The sequence below is a fragment of the Salvelinus fontinalis genome, chromosome 12, assembly GCF_029448725.1.
Source record: "Salvelinus fontinalis isolate EN_2023a chromosome 12, ASM2944872v1, whole genome shotgun sequence".
Lineage (NCBI taxonomy): Eukaryota > Metazoa > Chordata > Actinopteri > Salmoniformes > Salmonidae > Salvelinus > Salvelinus fontinalis.
Genome location: NC_074676.1, coordinates 40,204,127 through 40,227,724, shown reverse-complemented (window position 1 = coordinate 40,227,724; position 23,598 = coordinate 40,204,127). Strand labels below are relative to the sequence as shown.

At 43.0% G+C, this 23,598-nt stretch overlaps 1 protein-coding gene across 1 annotated transcript in view; it reads left to right on the top strand.

Moving 5' to 3' along the window:
• The window catches only part of tnni3k (TNNI3 interacting kinase), a 47,083-nt gene that overhangs the window by 9,585 nt on the left and 13,900 nt on the right, over positions 1-23,598 (top strand). Inside the window, exons 7-16 of the mRNA XM_055940778.1 lie at positions 801-939; positions 1,289-1,433; positions 2,295-2,399; positions 2,484-2,578; positions 3,035-3,184; positions 12,102-12,188; positions 12,798-12,854; positions 19,928-20,020; positions 20,120-20,177; positions 20,379-20,573. Of these exons, the coding sequence (XP_055796753.1) occupies positions 801-939; positions 1,289-1,433; positions 2,295-2,399; positions 2,484-2,578; positions 3,035-3,184; positions 12,102-12,188; positions 12,798-12,854; positions 19,928-20,020; positions 20,120-20,177; positions 20,379-20,573 (1,124 nt within the window). The remainder of the gene's footprint in view (positions 1-800; positions 940-1,288; positions 1,434-2,294; positions 2,400-2,483; positions 2,579-3,034; positions 3,185-12,101; positions 12,189-12,797; positions 12,855-19,927; positions 20,021-20,119; positions 20,178-20,378; positions 20,574-23,598) is intronic.

Genomic DNA, 23,598 nt, shown 5'->3' with positions numbered 1-23,598 from the left:
TATCCATCGCCGATCCACTTTTCATTTTCCATTTGTTTTGTCTTTGTTTTACACACCAGGTTTCAATCCCAATTTTTTGGGCAAAAAAGCGTAAGGAATTTGTTGCCCGCAGAGCTGGTTAGGATGTTTTCATGTTATCCGAGGGAAACAAACCATCGGCCAGAGCATCAAGTGTGTGCTCTGAACGCTCTGACAGCGAAACGAGATGGGTGGGGCTAAAGCTTAAGAGGGTGGGAACGATGCTGAATGGGTGTAGACAAAGAGCTCGTCACTAGATACCAAAACATTCAAAAGCCATTTTCTAAAAAGTGAGTTTACAAGTTTATCAACTTTCAAAGCAGAATTACTTTCCCATTGTTCCTCAAAATTAAGTGTATGATATACCATTTTGTAGCTCTGACTGTCTACCTTTATCCAATGTAAAAAGCACAATTTCAAATTTTGCTACATAAGACCGAATCCAGGTTGTGAGTCACAAATAACCTCGTTGTGTCGTTCTCTGCAAACATCAAAACAGGTTCATGCTCTACAACATTCATAGAGTATGACCTTTCCTCACACAGGAAGTGGCGTAGGTCCTAATCCAGGAACTTTGCATCTCCCGTCTAGACTACTGCAACTCTCTGTTGGCTGGGCTCCTCGCTTGTGCCATCAAATCTCTGCAACTTATCCAGAATGCCGCAGCCCGCCACGATTGTGATGTGTTGTTGTCTCACCTAGCTATCTTAAGGTAAATGCACTAATTGTAAGTAATTGTGGATAAGAGTGTCTGCTAAATGTCTAAAATGTATATCTCTCAGGTGGCTAAGCTGTTGTTGAAGTTTGAGGCGGATGTAAATGTGAGTGGGGAGGTGGGAGACAGACCGTTACACCTGGCAGCTGCCAAGGGCTTCCTCAGCGTCGTGAAACTGCTGCTGGCAGAGGGGAGCAAGACTGAAGGTGAGAGTTAGTGCCGTAGGTCTAGGAGCTACATGGTACATGCTTGAGTTTCACTGTTTCTGTAAACATGCTCTCAATACATTCCACGGTTCAGGTGATATACTGTTTATCTTGATGGGACGTGCGCTTGAGTGGGGAACATTAAGATGTAACTGCATAGTGGACCTGATGTTCATTATGGTCTACCGGTACTTACCATCATGTTTATCTACAAGTCACACAACGACTCTGTGGATTTATTCATGGGTTCAGCAAAGTGTTCAAAGTTGTGAATGGTTTTAGTAAGGAAATTACTAGCTTATTTAAAGTTGCCCAACCAGAAAACAACTCAGTCCTTCTTCCTCCACAGTGAATGCTCAGGACAATGAGGACCATGTCCCGCTCCACTTCTGTGCCCGTTTCGGCCACCATGAAGTGGTCCACTTCCTGTTGCAGGGCAACTTTGAGCTACAGCCTCACTCCGTCAACATCTATGGAGACACCCCTCTCCACCTGTGAGTTAACTAATGATACAGTACATCATAATGATAAGAACATCTGGGGTGAAACCATTTAGAGTACAACACGGGGGAAATAGACAGAGAATGATGTCACTGGCTCATGTCAGTACCCTCTGAGGAGTTCAGCAGCAGATTGAACTCTACAGGGGCTGTATGTATTAAGTGTCTCAGAGTTGGAGTGCGGATCTAGAATCTGCCCCCACCATCTATGTAACCGTTATTCATTGTGATCTTAACTGAAAGTCAAAACTGATCCTAAATCAGTGCTCCTACTCTGAGACACTTGATCACTAAGGGATTTACATGATCCACCCACACCAACACAGTCATGAAGAAGGCACGACAATGCCTCTTCACCCTCAGGAGGCAGAAGAATGTTGGCATGGGCCCACAGATAAGACTTCTAAATAGATAAGAGTCCACAAAATAGCTACCCTCACTATCAGCATTGACCCTCTTTTGCAGTAACTCTTTTGACTCATCACATACACTGCTGCTACTGTTAATGATCTATCTTGTTGCTTAGCTACTTTACCCCAGGCCATATCTACCTCATACCCCTTCACATCGACTTGGTACTGGTTCCCGTGTATATAGCAAAGTTATCTTTACTCATTGTGTATTTATTCCTCGTGTTATTATTTTTTCTATATTTTTCTCTCTGCATTGTTGGGAAGGGCCCGTAAGTAAGCATTTCACTGTTAGTCTACACCTGTTATTTACAAAGCATGTGATAAATAAAGTGTGATTTGATACATATGGCCCCTGGTCTTTTTCACTGAGACTGATAAAAGCTACTATGATCTCCTTATGTGTCTAGATGTATCTGCAACTCATTGCGCCTGTGTTCCACAGGGCCTGCTACAATGGCAAGTTTGAGGTGGTGAAGGAGATAGTGCAGCTGTCAGGCACAGAGAGTCTGTCCAAGGAGAACATATTTAGCGAGACCGCCTTTCACAGGTAATAACCCTAGTGTACCCCAATGAGTTACCTTCTCCGTCTGTACTGGTCCAAGATAACAGCAGTGTCTACCTCTCTCCACAGTGCCTGCACCTATGGGAAGAGTCTGGAGATGGTCAAGTTCCTGCTCGGTCAGAACGCCATGAGCATCAACCATCAGGGCCGAGACGGACACACAGGTGGCTATGTCTCCTTGTTACCTAATCTAGGGCCAGGAGGTTTTCCCTGGCCAGGTCACACGATCAGACCCTAATGTTAAAGTATGACTGAGGCCAGGAGTTTTTGTTGACCAGAACTGAAGAGGAAAAGCTCTTGGCCCTACAAATAACATCTAAACCACCCGAGAGCACTTAATAAGATCTAGTTCCAGTTAAAATTTGTTTTGCAGCAATTGTCATACATACAAAACGACCTTGACAATTGGCAAGGACTTCTAAACCAGCCGAAAGCACTCAATAAGTTCAAGTTCCAACTTTGTTATCCCAGAGGGAAATAAGTTTTGCAACAATAGTCATACATAAAAAATGACTTTGACAATTGGCAAGGACACAAATAAGGTCCATATGAATGGAAGAAGAGTGGTTGATCTGACTGGTTAGGCTAATAACCTTTGAACCCTGTCACTATCTCTGTAGGTCTGCACAGTGCATGTTTCCACGGCCACATACGTCTGGTCCAGTTCCTGTTGGACAGCGGGGCTGACATGAACCTGGTGGCCTGTGACCCCAGCCGGTCCAGTGGGGAGAAGGAGGAGCAGACCTGCCTCATGTGGGCCTATGAGAAAGGTTAGTCAGTGATGGACACATGGGTCTGTCTAATGGGAGGCCACAGACAAAGCTGTATCTCAGAAAGGCTAGATTTTGTAAATAGAGCTGAGATGATAACATTTTTACTATATCTCTTTTTCACAGATTATTTACTTTGCTTGAATTGTGAGGAGGATGGTTTGTAACTTTCAGAGATTTGGCGTTGCTAGGAAACCTTGACAGTACTGTACATTGAGTAACTGTTTGTAATTGATTTTACTCTCCCACACTGTCACCCTACCCCTGTCTCAGTAAGAATAAATAGTGAGAGTATAAGTAATAGTAGTGACTGTGTACTACATAGTAGTAGTAGTGACTGTAGTACTGCCCAGTAGTATTAGTAGTCGTTGGCATACATGTAGTAGTGACTGTACTATTACCCAGTAGTAGTCAGTGGGGAACCATCAGGGCCTTCTACGCCCTGAGGGCCTAAGGATAGATACACATTTGTATATATTATAATTTGTAATTTTGTTTTCATTGATTTCATATTTTTGTTGCCTTAATTGTAATGATCTTCCTATTGAATTTCTTCAGTTTGTGTTGGAAAAAGAAGGGTTATTAATATCCAAGAGAAAAAAATATCCAATCTGAATTTTTCTTTGGTAGTTTCTTGGTAGAAATAATCTAGCTGGGCTCAACACTCATTGGCTAGGCCCTCAGGCTTTGAATAGAAGACACCAGCCAACGTCATTGTCACACCCTGGCCTTAGTTATCTTTGTTTTCTTTATTATTTTTGTTAGGTCAGGGTGTGACATGGGGAAGGTTTGTGTTTGGGTGATTATATGGTTAAGGGGTTGTTGGGTTTTGTGTGTGTGGTTTTGTGTTGAGTATGTCTAGGTATGTCTATGGTTTAGTGAGGGTTTCTAGGTATGTCTATGGTTGCCTGAGTGGTTTCTCAATCAGAGACAGATGTCTTTCATTTGTCTCTGATTGGGAGCCATATTTTAGGCGGCCATAGGCATCATGTGTTTGTTGGGTCATTGACTTAGTCGGTGTCTTAGTCTGTGTCTAGGTCTGTGTCAAGTTTGCAGGTTTTGCGTTTAGTCGGTTTTGGTTTCACGGTCTTGGATTTGTTGTTTTGCTTCGTTTGGTCATCTCCTTAATAAAGAGAAGATGCATTTTTTACACGCTGCGCCTTGGTCCTCTCTCTCTCCCATGGTTGATCGTGACAGTCATTGACATTGACTTCAATTAGAGCAGCATTTTGGAATGACAGTAGAATCAACCAATCACAAATTGTCTTGTAATAGGTGGGACAATTGTATGATGCCTAAGTATACATCACTGATTCAGAGCCAATAGCGAGCCTTATCTTGTTTTGTCACGCTTGAGCCTAGCTAGCTGGCTAGCTTTTTGCAGTGAATGTATATAACGATGGCGATGGCAACTGCAGAGAGAGTAATCGAGGACAATGCCTGATTTGGTGCAACGAGGAAATAGTTTTGAAAGGCATTTTCAAGTTAATAATTATGAGTGCTATCCGTGGATAACCGGCTGAGATGACAAAAAAGCTTTACTGTTGGAATTGCCTACTCTTCAGCACTGATAATACTATAGCTCAACCTGGTTTCAAAGATTTAGCCTGTTAGACAAAGTCAGCACTTCGACTCCAAAACCCAACTTCACACCTGCGAGCTACAGTGAGTTTTAAAACATTTGGGGAAACAAGAGTAGACCTTCTTCTCAACAAGCCGTGGCGCAATGAGACACTTGCTCACAATGATAAAGTCAGGCACAACAGGGAGATTCTAAAGCGCCTTATTCATACGGTTGTGTTTTTAGGAAAGCAAGAATTAGCGTTCAGAGGACATGATGAGGGAAAGGAATCAGCTAATAAGGGAAACTTTTTGGAAATACTGGATTTCTTGGCTGAGTATGGCAGCATGTTAAACTGCCATTTGGCTAAGGCTACCGTGTTCACAGGCACTTCCAGCAAAATCCAAAATTACCTGATACATGCAGTCACGAATGTAATGACAGATGTCATGAAGGAGGAATTGAAAAAAAACTCCTTTGTAACCATCATGGTTGACGAGACGACAGACATCAGCATTGAAGCGCAAATGTCTTATGTGTTGCGTTACTCTACCGATGGTGGTGAGAAGGAAAGGTTTTTCAAATTTGAGGATGTAACTGAGGATAAACGGGCAGAACGGATGCTGCCTGAATTATCAGCTTTTTAGAGGAGTGTGAATGCACGGCGAAAATTGTGGCACAGTGTTACGATGGGGCCACAGTGATGGCCTCTTCTATAAACGGAGTACAAGCCAAGGTGAAAGAAACTATCCCGCAAGCTCTGGTGATGTCACAAGGTGCTGGTTAACTAAAAGAATGCAAGATTTTTTTCTTCTCATCTTCGTGGCCTAGCAGCGTTTTTTCTCAAGATCTGTCAAACGAACAAAACTACTGGATGAAATATGCCAGTGAAGACTACCCAGAGTGGCGCCAACACGATGAAACTTCTCCTCACTGTCACATTCCTGACCTGATTTCCTTGTTTTTGTATGTGTTTAGTTGGTCACTCTGCAGGACAGATTTATAGAACATTTGTAAGATATGGCAGTCAACATTAAAATTGTTCAGTTTGCTTAAAGAAAACATTCTCTGTTGCAATTTATTTATCTTTGCAAAGGCACACTCATTCAATTGCACTTTGTCTATTTCGATTCCCAGGTATTTATATATGGTCACTATCAACTGGTTCCCCATTGATCTTCGTATGGCGTAGTGGAGTTTTGTTGCTTCTGAAATCAATTTCCATCTCTTTTGTTTTCGTAACGTTTATTTCAAGAAAGTTATCTGCACACCACTGAACGAATTTTGGTGTCTCAACCTGCTCCACTACAGCCCTGTCAATAAGAATGGGGACGTGCTCGGTCCTACTTTTCCTGTAGTCCACAATCATCTCCTTTGTCTTGGTTACGTTGAGGGATAGTTTGTTATTCTGTCACCAGCCGGCCAGGCCTCTGACCTCTTCCCTATGGGCTGTCTCGTCATTGTCGGTGATCAGACCTACCACTGTTGTGTCATCTGCAAACTTAATGATGGTGTTGGAGTCGTGCCTGGCCATGCAATCGTGGGTGAACAGGGAGTACAGGAGGGGACTGAGCATGCACCCCTGGGGAGCTCCATTGTTGAGGATCAGCGTGGCAGATGTGTTGCTACCTACCCTCACCACCTGGGGGCGGCCTGTCCGGAAGTCCAGGATCCAGTTGCAGAGGGAGATGTTTAGTCCCAGGATCCTTAGCTTAGTGATGAGCTTTGAGGGTACTATGGGGTTGAACGCTGAGCTGTAGTCAATGAATAACATTCTCACATAAGTGTTCCTTTTGTCCAGGTGGGAAAGGGCAGTGTGGAGTGCAATAGAGATTGCATCATCTGTGGATCTGTTTGGGCAGTATGCAAATTGGAGTGGGTCTAGGGTTTCTGGGACAATGGTGTTGATGTGAGCCATTACCAACCTTTCAAAGCACTTCATACAGGTGGCGACAAACGCGGAGACGCCCGGGACCATGGTAGTCCACAAAAAGTGTTGCCGCATAAAAGTCAGGGTCCGACGGGAGCCCAGCTGGAGGCAAACCTGGAGGAATGGGCCCACTCCAGGACTGATGAGGGGACAGCGTCAGGCACAAACATCCGATTATCTGGCCCCCACCCACGGGGTTCGGCTGGGAACGCTGCACCTCACAGACGTGCTTCCCTATTCCCCAGCTGAGTGGTGTCGCCAGATACGAGGTGGGAAGGATGGTCTCGGGGTCCGAGGGTGTAGCCATGGGGCTATAGCGGCGTGACAGCGCATCCGGCTTGATGTTCTTGGATCCTGGTCGGTAGGAGAAGAAGAAGTTAAACTGGGTGAAAAGCAGGGCCCACCTAGCTTGCCAGGAATTGAGACGCTTGGCGGTGCGGAGATATTCCAGGTTCTTGTGGTCCGTCCATACAATGAACGGATGTTCCGCCCCCTCCAACCAGTGTCTCCACTCCTCCAGCACCATCTTCATCGTGAGAAGCTCATGTTTCCCCACATCGTAGTTCCTCTCCATGGCATTCAGGCGATGGGAAAAGAAGGCGCAGGGATGTAACTTGAGGTCCAGGGCAGAACGCTGGGACAGGACAGCCCCCACTCCGACATCCGAAGCATCAGCGTCCACCACAAACTGACGGGACGGGTCAGGGTGAACCAATATGGGAGCAGTGGTGAAGCGGTGCTTGAGGTCCCGGAACGCCCGGTCAGCAGTTGAGGACCATGTGAACGGAACCTAGTGAGAGCAAACAGGGGAGAAGCCAGGGTGCTGTAACCCTGGATAAAGCGACGATAGAAGTTGGAAAATCTCAGGAAACGTTGCAGCTGCACTCTAGACTTAGGCTGGGGCCATTCCACCACCGCTCTCACATTCCCGGGATCCATCTGTACATGCCCTGCAGTGATTATGTAAGCAAGGAAGGGGAAGGTGTAGCGATGGAATTTGCATTTCTATGCTTCACAAAAAGCTGTTTCTCCAGGAGGTGCTGGAGTGCCTGCGGGACGTGGAGCACGTGTTATTGGGCTGAGTGGGAGAACAAGGATGTCATCGAGGTAGACGAAAATGAACTGGTTCAACATGTCGCTGGCACCAGCAGTTCAGACTATGAGGGGATTGTGTCGCTGGAGCCAAGAGAATCTCAATACCACGGGAACCTGAGAAGACTTAATCAGCATAAATTGGATTGCCTCGCTGTGGTTCCATGACACTCAGAGGTTGATGGGAGTGGTATTGTGAGTGACCCGGCCTTTAGAGTGCCCGTCCAGCATTCTAATGTCCATGGGAATGGAGAGGGGCTGAGTGGGGATGCCCAGCTTGGACGGGGTAGCGTCCAAAAAAATCTAATCTGCCCCAGAGTCGATGAGTATCTGGAGGGATTTCAACTGGTTCCCCCACAGCAGGATGGCATGGAAAGGGGTGCGAGTAAGGTGAGAGGAAAAGTTCACCGTATGGCCCACCAGAGTACTCGTCCCTTCTTGATGAGCCTGAGTTTTGAATGGGCAGGTAGCTCCGAAATGTCCCGTAACTCCACATTCTAGACAACTCTGGGTGTGGAGTCGGCATAAGCACTCAGCCGGAGTCAATCTAGCCCTGCCCAGGTGCATGGACTCCGAAGGAGGTGAATTGGCAGCCCTCTGTGATTCACGAGAGAACTCGGGGGATGTCGGGTTCACTCGGACATGTAGACTTTGGAGGTCCCCGGGATTCCTTGGAGACAAGATGGGAATCGAGAGCGAACTAAGGTGACAGGGCACAGATTCCCTCTCCCTCCTACGCTCTCGAAGCCGTCCATCGATCCTGATGGTCATGACTATGAGGGAGTCAAGGTCCATGATCAGCTCCCGGGCTGCGAGCTCATCTTTGATCACCTCCAATAATCCGTGAAGGAACATGTTGAACAATGCTTCTGGGTTCCAGGCACTCTTAGCCACCAAAATGCGAAAATCCACTGCGTAGTCTGCCACACAACGTGAGTCTTGACGTAGCTGGAGCAGCTTACAAGCAGCCTCTCTCCCGGGCAATGAAGAATCAAACACTTTCCGAACTTCCGCCACAAACTCCTCCAGACTGAGGCAAATGGCGGACTATTGCTCCCACACCGCCGTAGCCCAGGAGATTGCCCTCCCCATACATTTAGCATTATGATGTACGCTATCCTTGAACGGTCAGAGGGGAATGAAGAAGTCTGCAACTCGAAAATGAGGGAGCACCGGGAGAGAAAAGCCCAGCAGGTTCCAGAATCTCCAGCCTAGCCGGGGTTCTCGGGACAGTGGGATAGGCTGGGAGATTACTGGTGTGACCCGCTGCCCAGTAGGGAATTTACGGAATTGCTCCAGCAATGAATCTGCCAGGGTATGGATCTCCTCATGTCTTCCAATGGTGGCTCCTTGCAGGGAGACAGCATTATGGAGCTGGTCTGAGTCTGCTGGGTTGGTCAAGACCAGTTCGTACTATCAGAACTCAGGATAAAACCCAGATGCAGACAGCTAGAGTCACAGATGTTTATTGACCTAAACAGGGCGTAGGCAAAAGACAGGTCAAAGGCAGGCAGAGGTCCGTAATCCACGGCAGAGTCAATAAGGTACAGAAAGGCAGGCAGGCTTGGGGTCAGGGCAGGCAGAATGGTCAGAACCGGGGTAACTAGGGAACAGAACTTGAGAAAGCAGGGAGACTTGAAAACAGGCTGATAAGACCTGACAAGACAAGACAAACTGGCAATAGACAAACAGAGAACACATGTATAAATACACTGGGGATAATGAGGAAGATGGGCGACACCTGGAGGGGGGTGGAGACAAGCACAAAAACAGGTGAAACAGATCAGGGTGTGACACTTTTGGCTTGTTGTTTTTAGGTATTGGGACAATCAGCAACTTCTTCCATAAATCTGCAATTATCCCACCGTTCAGTGACAGCTGGAATGGTAATGCGAGCTGGCCTGAAGTCTCTTGCTGCTGACGCCATCTGAGCCATATGATTTTCGTGGGTTGACACGTTGAAAGTATTGCTTGATGTCATTCACAGAGATCTGTATATCAACAGCTGGTATGCTGTCTATACTGTCCAAGGCCACTTTCTGCTGCGATGTAAAATCACACATGTCAAACCTACAGTAGAAACTGTTCAAATAATTTGCAAAAGCAAGGTCATTTTCAACGGCTTTTTGGTTTGTATCCTGTGATGGTTTGTAGCCCTTGCCAGACTTTCCTACTGTCCTTTAAAATGTTTTCTTATTTGTCTTTGCATGCTGCCTTGCACTCCATGATTTTGCTTTTCAGTTGCCTCTGAATATTTTCCTCTTTCCTCTTTACTGCCACCTGATTTAAACACTTGTTTTTTCTGGACGAGGAGCTCATTTAATTCCAGAGTTACCCATGGTTTATTATTGGGGAAGATGTTGACTTTCTTTTGGGGAATAACGAGATCCTCAGAAACGGATGTACTCAGAGACAGTATCCGCTGCCTCTTCCAGGTCATCGGAGCTGTCCGTCAGGGCCGCCCAGTCAGTGGACTCAAAATAGTCCTGGAGGGCTTTCAGTCGCTTCAGGAGTCCAGCTTTTAATCTCCACCTTTTTAGCCTTCTCTCGCTGCAGACGCGCTTTGTAGACTGGGATGAGCTAAACCATGTTATGATCCGAACCCCCAAGTTTGGGTAGTGCCTTATGAAAATACGCACCTGGGATGTTACCATAACAGAGGTCCAGACAGACTTCACCTGGGATGTTACCATAACAGAGGTCCAGACAGGCTAAATTTCGGGTAGGACATGTAACATATTTCTGATATGATGGTAAGTGTTCAGATAGAGTGCATATTTTAAAGTCTCCCATGGTTAGCTTTACTGCTTCAGGTGATTCAGGACTACCTGGCCTGATGACTCCTTGCTGTCCCCAGTCCACCTGGTCGTGCTGCTGCTCCAGTTTCAACTGTTCTGCCTGCGGCTATGGAACCCTGGCCTGTTCACCGGATGTGCTACCTTGTCCCAGACCTGCTGTTTTCGACTCTCTCTCTCTACCGCACCTGCTGTCTCTAACTCTGAATGATCGGCTATGAAAAGCCAACTGAAATTTACTCCTGAGGTGCTGACCTGTTGCACCCTCTACAACCACTGTGATTATTATTATTTGACCCTGCTGGTCATCTATGAACGTTTGAGCATCTTGGACATGTACTGTTATAATATCCACCCGGCACAGCCAGAAGAGAACTGGCCACCCCTCAGAGCCTGGTTCCTCTCTAGGTTTCTTCCTAGGTTCCTGCCTTTCTAGGCAGTTTTTCCTAGCGACCGTGCTTCTACATCTGCATTGCTTTCTGTTTGGGGTTTTAGGCTGGGTTTCTGTATAGCCCTTTGTGACATTGACTGATGTAAAAAGGGCTTTATAAATACATTTGATTGATTGACTCTGTCTCAGCCTGGGATACAACGTCATAAGTCACGTTGGCATCTATTTGGGTGTCAGTGGAGGGGGGTTATGTAAACAATAAATAGTCAGACCTGATTTATTTTCCGTGGCAGGTAGTATGGTCATAGTTTAATGTCTTTAGTACAGACCTGGTGCTTAGTTGTAATATTGGCAGGATTGCAATATTTCTCGTTGATAAATGCACAAACTCCACCACCTTTTCTCTTACCAGAGTTGATGTTTCAGTCCATTCTAACAATTGTGTAGCCATCTAGCTCCACAATGGAGTCGGGATCCTGTTCCGTAAGCCAGGTCTCAGATAGACAGATCAGGCAGGATTGTTGGTACTCTGAGAGGTGTTGGGTACAAGCCCGTAGATCCTCAGTCTTATTCCTTATGCTTTGTACATGTCCATCCATAATAGATGGAAGAGGTGTTCTGAAGGGCTGTTTTTTCATCCGATTCTGAATTCCTCCTCTACCGCCACACTTCCTTGGTTTAGATGTCTTTTCTGTGGAAAATGTTGATTTATTAAGTGTGGTATTCCATTGCAGTGTAGACTTGCAGCAAAGGGTTGGAAATTAAGCAGGGACATCTCTAATGTATGATATCCGCGGTTGCGGCTTGCTGTATACATCGAAGGTTAGATTGACGGCTTGTTATTGTTCACAACAATAAAAAAAGATTAAAACTAACAGCCAAAGTACTGCTATTTGCCTCATTATTAGTTATCCGATTGATTAACATTACAAACTTGGTTGATTGAGGTGAATCTCAATTTTAAAACCCTTTAGACAAAAAAACTAGTATTAGTAGTAGTAGCCACTGCAGTAGTAGCACTACTAATGGTGACTTTGGTAGATGGGTATAAAGTGGTAATAATGGGTTTGTTTATAGTGAATGCCACCGTAACAACTCTGTCTGTATATCCCTGTATCTGTGACCCTGTCCCGGTGTCCCTACTCCAGGTCATGATACCATCGTCACTCTGCTCAAACACTACAAGCGTCCCCTGGACGACTCCCCATGTAACGAGTACTCTCAGCCTGGCGGAGGTGAGTGGGAGAGGAGGGGATCACTGGTGCACTTTGACTTCAAGGCCCTAACATCTAGGGCCATCTCATAGGGTGAATCTCAATTATATTTGCTTGATTCCTCATGTTCTCTCTACTTACCGCCTTCTCAAAACGGTGTGGAGGAGAAGGTCAGAGGGGAGGAACCTCTGATATTCTTCTCCAATACGTTTTAAGGAGCCAAGGAGAGAGGATGTAAGGAATTAAGACAATTGAGAGAACAAATAATCTCTTTTTGATGCTATACTGTATGTCTTTGCTATGCTATATAATATACATCTAATGCTATGTATCTTTAGGAGGCCAACAAAGGAGAGGATGTTGACTATAAACATTAGTAATGTTCAAAGATAACACCTCACCAAGATGATAGAATACAACACAAGTAAATGTTATTTTCAAACAATGAATAAATAATAGGTCTACAAAGGAGAGAATGTTGACTATTAATTAACATGTGTAATGTTCAAAGTGCAAGATAACACCTCACCAAGATTGCTGAATACGTACAACAATGTACATGTAATAATCTAAAAAAAAAAAAGAAATAAGATTGAGCAGAAACTTGGGCCATTTTCTTCATCCTTTCAGATGGGTCCTACGTGTCTGTGCCGTCCCCCCTGGGCAAGATCAAAAGCATGACCAAAGGTACTGGAGTAAAGTGAAGCACATGACACGCTGCATCCTGCATCATCCAAGCAACACTTCACATCACTGTCAGCTGACAAGCTGACAGTGACAAGCTCACTGGTTACTGTTGCTATGGGACTTAGAGTTCGTCTCCTATGTATGATTGTATGGTCATCGACAATAGCAAACAACAGGCCAATGTTAAAAAATAAAAATAACAACAACAAAAAGAGAGAAAAAAGCTCACTGGTTACTGCTGCTATGTGACTCAGGTAGGGCTGACCCCATTTAGTCGACTGGTCGATTGTTTGGTGGATAGGCTGTTGGTCAACCAAGATTTCTTTAGTCGAGCATTAGCAAAAAATTTAATAAATCATATTGTGTACAAGACACCTGTCTGATTGGCGCCTGTCTGAGTGGACTGATCCATTGTGGAGGCCTTTGAGATGACACAGTCCATCACTCCAAGACATGTGCTACTGAAATTGTATATGGTTTTATTACATAAGAACAATGACTCAACACTAAGAAAAATTATATTATTTTATAACAAATGAGCTTTCTCCCGCATTGGATAGTGGTCGCTGTCCGCGGTTCAGAAACACATCAGTGTGCTGTTGAATTGCTGCCTTTTTCTTGACTATGTTGCTATGTGCATAATAGCAACATTAAACAGCACATTTGTGTTGAGAACAATGTGGTGGAGGCAGCAGCAGAATAAGGAGATGAGAAAACTGCCCTTGCCTTATTGTCTAAGAAAGGTATTCCCAAACTGGGGTCCGCGCAAACTGGTGTCCACGCAATGCCCTCGGGGTACGCCAAATAAAAATGTGATTCAATTTTTTTTATCATCACATTTTCAAACCGTCCATTTAGAAAGGCTCGCGTCCATAGAGACACATACCAGCTCTACTGGTAGTACTGCTACTACCAGCAGTACTACACCTGCACCTGTTGACGACACAAGTTGTTCTGCTTCCACGAGCACATCCAATGCTAGCATCAGTAACTACATTTGTTGTTAGCCCACCTAGCATGGACACTGACAGTTGTGAATCTGATGGAGCCGAAGAGCCACTGACCCCTTACTCGGGAAAGACATCAGACAGGGACGTTGGACCATCGAAGAGGCGCAAATATGATGTGAACTACATTGATTTGGCGATCACTTACACTACCGTTCAAAAGTTTGGGGTCACTTAGAAATGTCCTTGTTTTTGAAAGAAAAGCAAATTTTTGGTCCATTAAAATAACATCAAATTGATACAGTGTAGACATTGTTAATGTTGTAAATCACAATTGTAGTTGGAAACAGCTGATTTTTAATGGAATATCTACACTTTTGCAATTATGTTAGCACCGCTGAAAACTGTTGTTCTGATTAAAGAAGCAATAAAACCGGCATTCTTTAGACTAGTTGAGTATCTGGAGCATCAGCATTTGTGGGTTCGATTACAGGCTCAAAATGGCCAGAAACAAAGAACTTTCTTCTGAAACACGTCAGTCTATTCTTGTTCTGAGAAATTAAGGCTATTCCATGCGAGAAATTGCCAAGAAACGGAAGATCTCGTACAATCTGTGTACTACTTCCTTCACAGAACAGCACAAACTGGCTCTAACCAGAATAGAAAGAGGAGTGGGAGGCCCCGGTGCACAACTGAGCAAGAGGACAAGTACATCGGAGTGTCTAGTTTGAGAAACAGACGCCTCACAAGTCCTCAACTGGCAGCTTCATTAAATAGTACGTGCAAAACATCAGTCTCAACGTCAACAGTGAAGAGGCGACTCCGGGATGCTGGCCTTCTATGCAGAGTTGCAAAGAAAAAGCCATATCTCAAACTGTCCAATAAAAATAAAAGATTAAGATGGGCCAAAGAACACAGACACTGGACAGAGGAACTCTGCCTAGAAGGCCAGCATCCCGGAGTCGCCTTTTCCTGCTTCTGTTGCCTGTTTGAGTGTTTGTTTAACAGCCTACTGATTCCGTGAACACCAAGCCTCAAGCAACTACATGTGAACTAAACAATTCCACAAATTCATCTGTTTTTAATCTTTGCTTTACTGTAATAAAGGCGTTACACTTTTTTTTCCATTTGAACAGCCTGTCCGATATAAATTATAATTATTTAGTGTTGTTTAAGCTGTTCCAAATTGTCAGAAAAATTATATTTATAACGATAATAACGCTCCTTTTTGGTGATCTCCTCCTTAATGTTATTATTATTATAATCATTATTATAATAATAAGTAATGTCATTATCATTAGTAGGCTTAGTGTAGCAGCCTTGTATAACCACCATCGAGCTGTAGGCCTAAAACCACATCCTGTTTAGTCTAATTATCCTAACTTATTTAGGCCTATATTTCAATTCTTAAATAGGCTACTGTATCAATCAATCATTCATTTGTTCATGTCATCACACAGCATGCGCTGTAATTACACATTTGATTTGAAATGCAATCAAGAATTTTAGTTTTCATATAAAATAAAGCAAACCTTAAATAATTAACTTAAACAATAAATAAAACGTTCCAATTCGAAAATTGCATTCACTAATGAATGCGACTGCTTTTAGTCTTTGCTGTAATAAATGCTTAACAAAGAAAACATTACAACAGACTCTCTGGCACGCTTATAATTTATTGAGTGTTTACGTTGTTCCAAACGCTCAGGGAAATGATATTGTATTCTATACAGCACCTGTTTGGCATAACATAATATGCACGCAGCTCTTGCTCCATTCCTTGTTTTTCTTGATCTCCAATATTTTCCACAACTATCGGTAGTCACATTTATTCCACACATCCGACTTCCCCTTTACCTCCAACCAGTAAACATTCCCCCGTTTCGAGTTTATTTGTCACTTACTCTGCATCCATTTTGCTGTCACATGTGTTCAGAGTTTGTAATAACCAACTTATTGTTGTGATTATGATATGCTATAGGGTCAGGCCCGATTGTGTCCTATTCCGACGGAATTAGTTTTACTAGGGGAGGTCGGGTAAACATAATTATGTGCACGAGTGCAAAACACCACATCTGTAATTTTAGTCCCGTCCCAATCTGCCATGTCATTCATTTTTACATGGCAGGAGAGAAACAATTCCAGCCAGATTAACCTTCTGTTTATTGGTGAACTCCAAGGTCTTCTGATAATTTTTTTTACACGTTTTTTATTTTACTAGGCAAGTCAGTTAAGAACAAATTCTTATTTTCATTGATGGCCTAGGAACAGTGGGTTAACTGCCTTGTTCAGGTGCAGAACGACAGATTTGTACCTTGTCAGCTCGGGGATTTGAACTTGCAACCTTTCGGTTACTAGTCCAACGCTCTAACCACTAGGCTACCTGCCGCCCCAATACTAGTCCCGTGTGAATCGACATCCCTGTGTTTTGAGAAAAATCTGAGTTTGACAAGTGTTGCTCGTGGATTGCAAAAGATTACAATAACTGATTGGATAAAATTTAACTAAGTGCCACAAATGAGCTATATATTAATGGCCTACATCAACTTTCACAGTAAATGTTTTTGTTTATATATTTTGTCCGTATTAATTGAATATTGCCAAATGCATCAGTAAAACAAAATACAAAATATTGTGCCTATTTAATGCAACCCTTGTCACGGCCGTTGAAAGAACTTGACCAAGGTGCAGCGTGGTGAGCGTACATATTCCCTTTTATTAGGTGATCAAATCAAATCAAATTTATTTATATAGCCCTTCTTACATCAGCTGATATCTCAAAGTGCTGTACAGAAACCCAGCCTAAAACCCCAAACAGCAAGCAATGCAGATGTAGAAGCACGGTGGCTAGGATAAACTCCCTAGAAAGGCCAAAACCTAGGAAGAAACCTAGAGAGGAACCAGGCTATGAGGGGTGGCCAGTCCTCTTCTGGCTGTGCCGGGTGGAGATTATAACAGAACATGGCCAAGGTGTTCAAATGTTCATAAATGACCAGCATGATCAAATAATAATAATCACAGTAGTTGTTGAGGGTGCAGCAAGTCAGCACCTCAGGAGTAAATGTCAGTTGGCTTTTCAAAGCCGATCATTCAGAGTATCTCTACCGCTCCTACGGTAGACAAAACAATAAACAATACCAAACAACCGTGAAGCTTAAGGCTAAGTGCCACAAACAAAGTTAATTTCCCACCAAGACAGGTGGGAAAAAGGGCTACCTAAGTATGGTTCTCAATCAGAGACAACGATAGACAGCTGTCCCTGATTGAGAACCCTACCCGGCCAAAACATAGAAATGCAAATAATAGAACGAAAGAACATAGAATACCCACCCCAAATCACACCCTGACCCAACCAAATAAAGACATTTAAAGGATCTCTAAGGTCAGGACGTGACAACCCTTGCTTTTAATAGATCACAAAGCAGCATACACCTAACCTAAACGTTTGAAATTATAAATTCACTTTCTCATCTAAACCCTTAAAAGATGTAACTGTTTAGCTCACATCTGGGGGAATTTAGGAAGTACTGCAGATCGCTAAAATATCCTAATGATTATGATCACACTTTCTCAATTCAAATATTATGGCGACACTATACCAAAGATGGTTTGGTATGGTTTAGAAACTTGGGAACCAAGCTCAAGTTACCAGTGTAGCCCTATCACCTGGACATGATGAAATACTGTATCATCATGCCTAGAATAAAAACCTCCAGGCTTCCGTCAAAACTGTCAGTTTATAGAAAATATATATTACAATTACAGGGGAGAAAATTAATCGTGTCCGAATCGTACTCTGGAATAACGGACATTCTGGAGTACTTATTAGATAACCGATGTTCTCTAATAATACTATTCCCGTGAGAATAGGTCTTTGTCTTTGGTCACGTACATGCAATGCATACATGTGTCCCGTTAAGAGGTTCAGGGAATAGGGACTGTTTTTCCTAAACAAATCAGGGATTTTGGTAACAGAACTTTTCAGTCAGAAATTGTGTAATTACAGTGCATTCGTAAAGTATTCCCCTTGACAATTTCCAAATTTTCACAGCCTTATTCTAATATGGATTAAATAATTTTTTACCCTTCATAAATCAACACACAATACCCCATAATGACAAAGCAAAAACATTTATTTTGAATTTTGTGCAAATAATTAAAAATACAAAATTGAAACATCACATTTACATAAGTATTCAGACCCTTTACTCAGTACTTTGTTGAAGCACCTTTGGCATTGATTACAGCCTCGAGTCTTCTTGGGTATGATGCTATAGACTTGGCAGACCTGTATTTGGAGAGTTTCTCCCATTTTTCTCTGCAGATCCTCTCAAACTCTATGAGGTTGGATGGGGAGCGTCACTGCACAGCTATTTTCAGGTCTCTCAAGAAATATTAGATCAGGTTTAAGTAAGGGCTCTGGCTGGGCCACTCATAGACATTCAGATACTTGTCCCGAAGCCACTCCTGTGTTGTCTTGGCTGTGTGCTTCGGGTCGTTGTCCTGTTGGAAGGTAAACCTTCGCCCCAGTCTGAGGTCCTGAGTGCTCTGGAGCAGGTTTTCATCAAGGATCTCTCTGTACTTTGCTACGTTCATCTTTCCCTCGATCATGAGTAGTCTCCCAGTCCCTGCCGCTGAAAAACATCCCCACAGCACGATGCTGTCACCACTATGCTTCACCGTAGGGATGGTGCCAGGTTTACTCCAGACGTGACGCTTGGCATTCAGGCCAATTTTGTTTCTTATGGTCTGAGAGTCTTTAGGTGCCTTTTGGCAAACTCCAACCGGGCTTTCGTGTCCCTTTTACTGAGGAGTGGCTTCCGTCTGGCCACTGCCATAAAGGCATGATTGGTGAAGGGCTGCAGAGATGGTTGTCCTTCTGGAAGGTTCTCCCATCTCCACAGAGGAACTCTGGAGCTATGTCAGCATGACCATCGGGTTCTTGGTCACCGCCAAGGCCCTTCTCCCCTGATTGCTCAGTTTGGCCGGGAGGCCAGCGCTAGGAAGAGTCTTGGTGGTTCCAAACTTCTTCCATTTAAGAATGATCAAGACCCCTGTGTTCCTGGGGACCTTCAATGCTGCAAAAATGTTTTGGTACCCTTCCCCAGATCTGTGCCTCGACACAATCCTGTCTCGGAGCTCTACGGATAATTCCTTCGACCTCATGGCTTTCTTTTTTCTCTGACATGCACTGTCTAATGTGGTGTGTGCCTTTCCAAATCAAGTCCAATCAATTGAATTGACCACAGGTGGACTCCAATCAAGTTGTAGAAACATCTCAAGGATAATCAATGGAAACAGGATGCACCTGAGCTCAATTTCGAGTCTCATAGCAAAGGGTCTGAATATTCATGTAAATAAGGTATTCTGTTTTATTATTTTTTATATACATTTGCAAAAATTTCAAAAAAAATATATTTCCGCTTTGTCGTTATGGGGTATTATGTGTAGATTTATTCAATTTTAGAATAATGCTGTAACGTCACAAGATGTGAAAAAAGGGAAGGGGTCTGAATACTTTCCGAATGCACTGTATCTTGCAGCTTCAGCCACACAGACAACGTGTTAAACACTTTGATGTTCTGTGGTGGTCGCTGCAGCAGGGAGGAGAGAGAGACAACAGGTGCTCGTCACGCAGTCACTTCCTGTCTTTTTTTACCACAGCGCAGCAAGTCTGAGCCAGGCCCGGCGCAATCAAATCAATTGCTGGCCGGACTCCCTCTAGTAATTTGTGTGTCTTAATTATTTAATCTGTGTGCTAAAAGTATCAGACAAGCTCAGTGAATATAGTTGATTTGACTAAAACACATAGAATGGGTCAATGTATGGAAAAATACAAGTTTTAAACAATTTCGACCATTCGACTGGTCAAATGAACAGACAACTCTTGTTCGACAAAGGTTTAGTCGGGGACAGCCCTAGACTCAGTGTGTCTTTTAATTATGATCTGGTAATCAATATAGTAAACACCAGGCTAAAAATAATCTGTTGACTGACTGATGTTAATTATATATTTTCTAGTTTAGCCTACCTGATATCTTTTTTTTTACCAAATTTCTTGATCATTGATCACTTGATTCAAAATTAGATTTAAATGACCTTGAACATTTTACTATCTCTCTTTAGAAAAGGCAGATGTTCTTCTCCTCCGGGCCAGCCTCCACTCAAGCTTCCAACTGCAGCTCTCTGACCTGGAGTTCAATGAGATCATTGGTTCAGGTATTACGGACAGATTCAACCTTATACTGTTTTCCTTAACACCATGCTTTATGCACACACAGACTATATTGAATAGTAGAATATATTTGCTACCCACAGGCTCCTTTGGAAAGGTCTACAGAGGCACGTGTAAGAACAAGGTTGTTGCCATCAAAAGGTAGGTAAGGATTAACATCACTTACATTGGTTAGTTAGCACTGTTCTTGGCCTGCAAAACGAATGAAAATACTAACAACTAAAATACAACATAAAATGCTAAAATACAAACTACTTAAACACAAACTACTAAAATATTAAATAAAATGCTAAGACACAAATTAATTAAATATGAACTAACTTTTATTTCTCCTCTCTATAGGTATCGGGCCAACACGTACTGCTCCAAGTCAGACGTGGACATGTTCTGCAGGGAGGTGTCCATCCTGTGTCGTCTCAACCACCCCTGTGTCATCCAGTTTGTGGGGGCATGTCTGGATGACCCCAGCCAGTTCGCCATCGCCACCCAATATGTCTCCGGGGGCTCCCTGTTCTCCCTGCTGCACGAGCAGAAGAGGTGAGGCCCTAAGCTGATCTCAGACCTGTCATTTGACTACACTGTTACTGTGTTTATAGCACTGTCAATGGCCAGGAATAAACTCTATAAAGAAAAATAATTGTACCCATACAGTCATACTAAAATAGACTTAAGGCAGCATACCCTTAGTCAAAGACAACGCCCTCTCCTTCCCATTGGTCCAAATCACAAATATGGCTAAGAACTGTAAACTTCATCATACTGATCAATATTACAAATTACCTTCAAATCATTATTACAAATTACCTTCAAATTCATTATCCAAATGGCTTTCCAATGAGGATCATCAAACCACACTGGAAAGGCAGGACAGAGGTCAGAGGTCATAAAAACCATTCAAATAAGTGTTTCTGTCTATATTAGACTAATTATTGAAAAACAGTCAAACATTTCATACATGTCTTATCCCAGGTTTCCAGTAAGTTTCCAGTACATTTTTTATCAAAAGAATTCACGTGTTTAATTAAAACTCTGAAAATAGAAACTTCCGAAAATTGTGTGTGTGTGCCCCTTTAAGATACCTTGGCACTAAGACAAATGGAATACTCACCAAACCAAAAGGAAATAGAACACTCACAAGAAATCAAACATAGTATTTTAAAAACACCAACAAATAGTCATAACAAGAGTGTTGTGTGTGGGTATTTGCAAACCTCAAGTTTGCAAACATAAATGGCCAGGTCTTATTTCATTGGGTAGTTTAAGGCCTCATTCTCACTCACTGCTCTCCCCAAGACCATAGTCCCGTGAAATATTCCAAAGAAGACAACGAAACCACCATTCTCCCGGAAAAAAACACAACATTTAGTTAGCATTCACTATACTACACCGATTCAGCAACCCAAAAGTTATAACTACAAACAAAACCTGATAATAAGTCCACTGTACGCCCTCAAATCATTCATCGTTTGTTTTAATGTACCTCAACGTTTATGTTTGTGTGCTTAATTTAGCATGACTATCTCGCCACCGAGTCTAACATTCAGTCCCATATTATATGACTGGTCTCTCTTTTTCCATAACCATGTAAAATGATCCTGGCATCATTACGAGACCAACGTCCAACAACATATGTACGAGCTGTTTCACATGAGATCTTTCCTGTAAACTCTCTAAATTTAATACTTTTTTTGTTGCAAATGTAGTCAATGTCTCATTGTAAGGAATCAGTGATCCTTTCTGGAGGCCACTTGAGATGAACGTACAAGCCAGATACAAAGATATAAAGCTTCTGCAGGAGAGAAAAAAAGTGAACTGCCTCAGGCACTGATTTTACAGCATCGACAAGAACCAAATCCAAACAATGTGCATTACAGTGCACATAAAATGCAAATCTTGCACTGTTTTTTATCCGTGCAGACACACCAGAATGCTTTCCGCTCATGACTGATGCACCGTCATAGCCTTGCCCCACCAGATTATTTCTGTTGTCCAGATCATGTTTTTCAAGGCAATCAATTATCTTTTTTGTGAGACCTGCTGCATCTAAGCTTTCAGCTGACTGAAAGTGTGAAACGCTTTCGTGGATGGCCTCGTTGTAATAGTACCTCACAACTAAAGACATTTGTTATTTTTTCTTTAAATCTTTGGTTTCATCTGCAATAACACTAAAACTTCACTTTCTTTTACTTTTTTTATTATTTCACTTTGTACCAGCTCAGCCCTCAAGAACTTCCTTCTGGATTTGGTGGCTTGTGTACTTAGAATTGCCACATGCATTCATCCTTTTCTCTGAGAGGGTCATGCTTTGTTATTTCTTCTAAGATTGTAAAGAAAATGACTCTTGTTGTGAGAGTCAACAGACTCTCGATGACCGCTCTGCTCTATATTTTGAGTGGCAGTTAATATGAGCACATCTGCAATTGTTTTAATGTAAGTACAGTTTTCCTCCACTTTCTTTTTCCGGTCCTCATTTATGACATCTAACATTGATGAGTTGCTGTCAATAGCCCTTTATGCTGATTCCAAGCATACTTAGCATTGATGTGATGCTCTGCCTTCGAATGGAGCTAAAACCCCAAATCTTTAAACAGCGTCTTTTTCCAGTTACAAAACGTGACTTTGATGTGAAGGCAGATTCAGGTGTATTGGGCACTGTGATGTGAAGGAAGACAGAGAAAAATGCCTACAGGTGAAACAGTAAGTCGAATCTTGATTTACAGAATATTCAAGCCATGAATTGTCCTTTATACCAGGAACTGTTGAAAGCCCTTTACCTAGTACCATGCTGAGTTCTGGGAAATGTTTTCAAACACGCTGTACAGGACCCTCTTCTCTGGATCTTGAAATGTCTGAAAAACTTGTTAAATAATGTGTCATATCTCTATGGAAATGTAGAATTAAGGGATCCACAAGATTCGATACTAACAGCTGCTAACTAGAATGTGTAGTTTAAAATATAGGCCTGGCCTACCATTGGGTCCTTTTGGAACAGCATATCTGGTGCTTGATGCAGTTGGGAGGGTCTCGATGAAATCTCCTGGCAGCTCTGGCTCACTGTCTGGCTCAGAGTCAGAGGTATCTGTGTCATCCCTTGATACATCTATTACATTAAAATAACACAAGAACCACAAAGAATCACAATAAAAATGCCACAGCCATCAAAACACGAACACATATGAATCAACAACCAACATTTTAAAGTGAGGCTTAATCTGACAAAATCTTCTAGTACAAGCTGAAGCTAAACTTAAATTCTGAACAGGGTGTGTGACTGACTGCCTGGTAGATGCTCTGACCTGGTGGTGGTAGACTGGGTCCTTGTAAAGTCTGACCACACTGACTTTGACTAGCCTCAGGTAGGGAGCTGATCTGGGGTCCGGTGGTGATGCAAGGTCTGGGGTCTGTTTGCACCTGATCTGCCCGTTTGTGCTTCTTTAAAAATACATCTGATATCTCTCCCTTTCTTGTCATGTTTAATTGACCCTATGCAAAAATAAGACAGTCTATGGTTACATCTAAGCATCCAATTACCCAGATTTTAGTCCAATCTCAATCTTAATTA